This window comes from Papaver somniferum, chromosome 9 (genome assembly GCF_003573695.1).
Source record: "Papaver somniferum cultivar HN1 chromosome 9, ASM357369v1, whole genome shotgun sequence".
Classification (NCBI taxonomy): Eukaryota; Viridiplantae; Streptophyta; class Magnoliopsida; order Ranunculales; family Papaveraceae; genus Papaver; species Papaver somniferum.
In genome coordinates, this window is record NC_039366.1 from 102,707,935 (window position 1) to 102,712,144 (window position 4,210).

The window sequence follows — 4,210 nt, forward strand, 5'->3', positions numbered from 1 at the left end:
CTATGTTGGCTTGGAAGCTTGATTTGAAGTGATGTAGCTGGAGAAGAAGCAAGATCAAACCACTCAAAGTAGTTGCAGGTGGGATTCAAACATTTGAAGAAGGCCCTTCCATTTGTTTGATCGGTTTTAGATCTCAATAATGCTCTAACTCCATTACAAGGTACATGTTTGCACCTTGAGTATACCCAGGGACAACTCTTGGTTTCATGGTCTTCTTTGTCACACATATCACACTGCACCTTGATGCTGCTAGTGCTGCATTTTGATGAAGGATGAACACCACCAACCATTTTTAGATCTGAATGAAAATGAGACAGAGAAGAAGATATGCTTTTATTGGAGATAATCCTGCCGTTGGATACTATGGGGGACACATTTTTACTGACACGTGGCAGAATCTATGACGTGTACAACGTACACGTGTTTACACAGTCAACACCGAGTCGCTGTGCAGAATCGACGATTCAAAGATTAACACGGTGAGTTTAATGAGTCGAAGGGCTTAAAAGTCTTTTCCTAACACACTAACGATGCTAAAAAGGTGGATAACCACCGTTAGCTGTTTTTTCAATAAAATGGTCAAAATCGGCCTACATTTGTAACTTTCAAAAAAACGGGCCTATGATTGTAACCCTGAAAAAAACATGCCTATATCTGTTTTTCACCCTTTAACAATTAACAGTTTAAGCCTGGAGGAGTTTTAAGTATCTTAGTTATTGACGAGGTACACAACCAAAGTCTAAGCAAGATTCATTGTCTAAAGATTACTCGGATCATCGGACAAGGACTCTCAACTCATAATAATTGGTTGCATTAGTATATGAAAAAAAAGATCATCTCAAAAAAAAAAAAAAAAAGTTCTTTTGAAAAAGGGCCGGCATTCTAATTTAGATGCCTTTTTGGAATTTAAGAGAAGCCGGCAATGAATCATGATTTCTATATGCGTACAACATAAGGCTATAACTATGCCCTCTTGTGTGCCTTCTCTTCCAAATGTCATGGAGTACTGAACCATCTTATTTTCTAAGAATGTAAGAGGGGATTCTTGTAATTCTGTGTTTCGCATCTAAAAATGGTTACTATTTCTCCAGACTAAAATTGGCCAAAAACATCATAAGAAACATGAAAGCCACATCTTCCCAACAATTTCTCATCAGAATTTGACCTTTTTAAAGATTAAAAAAAGAAAACAGGTCAAACTATTGATTCCACAAGACAACGTACAGTTATTCTAAGAAACATAACTTAACAACACGAAAGAGAAATATAAGGACAACCAGGCCTGAACTGTAGGCAATCCGTAGTTCCCGCGTTTTGTAAGAACAAGAAAACCATTTCAGTATATATAGGAATTAAAGTGAGACTGGATTCCTCAAATTCATTTCATAAACACTTTACGGATCTGATTGGAGAAGAAAGAAGCCAAAGAGAAATGACTCTCCGTCTAACGTTCTTGGTGTTATGTATTCTATCAGCAACAACTTTGATCAAAGCTGAAGATCCATATCTATTCTTTACATGGAATGTGAGTTACGGTACAATTTCTCCTCTTGGAGTTCCACAGCAAGGAATTCTTATTAACAACGAATTCCCTGGTCCAAACATCAATTCCACCACTAACAACAACATTGTCATTAACGTTTTCAACAATCTTGACGAGCCTCTACTGTTCACATGGAACGGTATTCAACACAGGAAGAATTCATGGCAAGATGGTATGCCCGGTACTAACTGCCCAATCCAACCTGGTAAAAACTTCACATATCATTTCCAAGTCAAGGATCAGATTGGTAGTTACTTTTACTTCCCTACCACCGCATTCCATAGAGCGGTTGGTGGGTTCGGTGGTCTCCGCGTTAACAGTCGTGACCTTATTCCCGTCCCCTTTGATGGCCCGGAAGATGATTTCACCGTCCTCATTGGTGATTGGTATAAAAGTAGCCGTGCTGAGCTTAAGAAGATCTTAGATGGGGGTAAATCTATTAACAGACCCGATGGTATTCTCATCAACGGTAAATCAGGTAACGGTACCGACAAGGACAAACCACTCTTCACCATGAAGCCTGGTAAGACTTACAGGTACAGAATCTGCAACGTTGGTATCAAGACATCCTTGAATTTCAGGATTCAAGGTCATTCCATGAAGTTGGTTGAGATGGATGGCTCTCACGTGGTTCAGAACGTATACGATGCTCTAGATATTCACGTCGGACAGTGTCTTTCGGTGTTGGTCACAGCAGATCAGACACCCAAAGATTACTACATAGTTGCTTCATCCAGATTCCTTAAGGAGGTTTACACCGCAACTGGTGTCGTCAGCTACGAAGGTGGCAGCGGCCCCCCATCTCCTCAGATTCCTGAAGGACCTACAGGTATTGTATACTCGCTCAACCAGTTCCGTTCCTTCAGATGGAACCTTACCGCAAGTGCCGCACGTCCAAACCCACAAGGTTCGTACCATTATGGTGGCATCAACATCACTCGCACCATTAAGATCGTCAACTCTGCCGCTACTGTTGATGGTAAGCTTCGTTATGCCATCAATGGTGTCTCACACACTGATCCTGAAACCCCTATGAAGCTTACAGAATACTACGAAGCACCTAAGAAAGATTACGAGTACAACTCTATTGTTGATGACCCAACCCCAGAGAGTACCACTAAGATCGTCGTTAAGCCTAACGTTCTCAACGCAACTTTCCGTGACTTCATTGAGATCATATTCGTGAACAACGAAAAGTCAATCCAGACATGGCACTTGGATGGTTACTCCTTCTTTGCTGTTGCAATTGAAGCCGGGCAGTGGACTCCAGAGAAGAGAAAGAACTACAACCTGCTTGATGCTGTGAGCAGGCATACAATTCAGGTTTACCCAGGTTGCTGGGCGGCCATAATGCTCACTTTTGATAATGCAGGTATGTGGAACTTGAGGTCCACCCTCTGGGAGAGGCACTATTTGGGACAACAATTGTACTTTAGCGTCACTTCACCGGCCAGATCACTAAGAGATGAATACAACGTTCCCGATAACGTTGAACTTTGTGGTATTGTCAAGGACTTGCCAAAACCACCCCCATACACGATCTAAGTTCATAATAGATTCTTTTCTCATCTCTTCCTCGATTATTAAGATATCTGGAGATGGTGAATGGAGTGTGTTTGAATAAGAAAGAAGTTGAGATAGTGAAAGGTCAACGTCCGAATGAGTGGCGACGACGACCAGAAGATATATTGTATAAGAGGCAGAGATATTAAGAAAAATTGTCTTTGTAGTAAGAGTTTTTATTCTCATTCATTATTATTACCTAATACTGTTTTGAGTTTTTATTCATTTTTACCCACCAATTGTAATGTATTTATGTCTCTAAATTCATTCAATCTTTGATTCAAGAAGTAGGATGCAGATTATAATTCTTTTTCCCTCTTCCAGCCTCTCTCTCTTCTTGAATCGTATCATGGGGGTTGCACTAGGCTTAGTTTTTGGGGGCTTAATATGATAAATATAACCAAAATGTGGATATGGCCATATGGGGACCTAATCTATCTAAAAGTTCAAATATACCCTCAATAAATTTTACTTGTTCTCCTTTTGCCCTTCTATCAACTAATTAATCTAATTAAGAAAAAAAAACTGAAAAAATCAGTCTGTCTTCCTCTCATTCTCTTCTTCTCCTCTTTTTCTTTTATTCTTCTTCTCTTCTTCGTTTAAAACGATTAATCATCAATTCAAAAAAATTCATCGTCGATTAAATTCATTATATAAGACCATGGTGAAGACAAATGAAAAGGCAAGATCGAATCCGAAACAACCTCCTCCTGAACAAGAAAAATCAAATTCATTAAGTGAAGATGAAACTGAAGAATGAAGGAGATGAACCAGCCGCCGAGACTCCTGAGATGACTGCAATGAGGTATGAATTGAAAAACCCACTCTTTATTTAAGAATTTGAATGATTAGTCAGTTGATTTCGAAAAAATTAAGTTTGGAAAAACAGTTTCAGAAACTGTTTTACGGCTTGGAGTCCTTGTTTTCGCAGCCGTTAACACGGTTGGGAATACTAAGAACTCCGAGCAGTAATGTAGGTGACACAAATGAGAACTGAGAAATCCTAACCGCAACAAATTATTTACGGCCAGTTTATTCTTAGCTGTATCTTCTTCTGTGTCTGAAAATTAATCCAGCGATTATGTTTACGGGTATGTTGTTCCT

The 4,210-nt window shown here is 39.5% G+C and overlaps 1 protein-coding gene across 1 annotated transcript; it reads left to right on the forward strand.

The window, feature by feature from the left end:
- The first annotated feature begins 1,369 nt into the window (after positions 1-1,369).
- LOC113310926 (L-ascorbate oxidase homolog) lies at positions 1,370-3,390 on the forward strand. The gene has a single exon (XM_026559742.1). The coding sequence runs from the start codon at positions 1,433-1,435 to the stop codon at positions 3,086-3,088; it is 1,656 nt and encodes a 551-aa protein (XP_026415527.1). The 5' UTR covers positions 1,370-1,432; the 3' UTR covers positions 3,089-3,390.
- Positions 3,391-4,210: the final 820 nt, after the last annotated feature.

Coding starts and splice junctions, on each gene's coding strand:
- LOC113310926 (XM_026559742.1), top strand. CDS start 1,433: ATGACTCTCCGTCTAACGTTCTTGGTGTTATGTATTCTATCAGCAACA.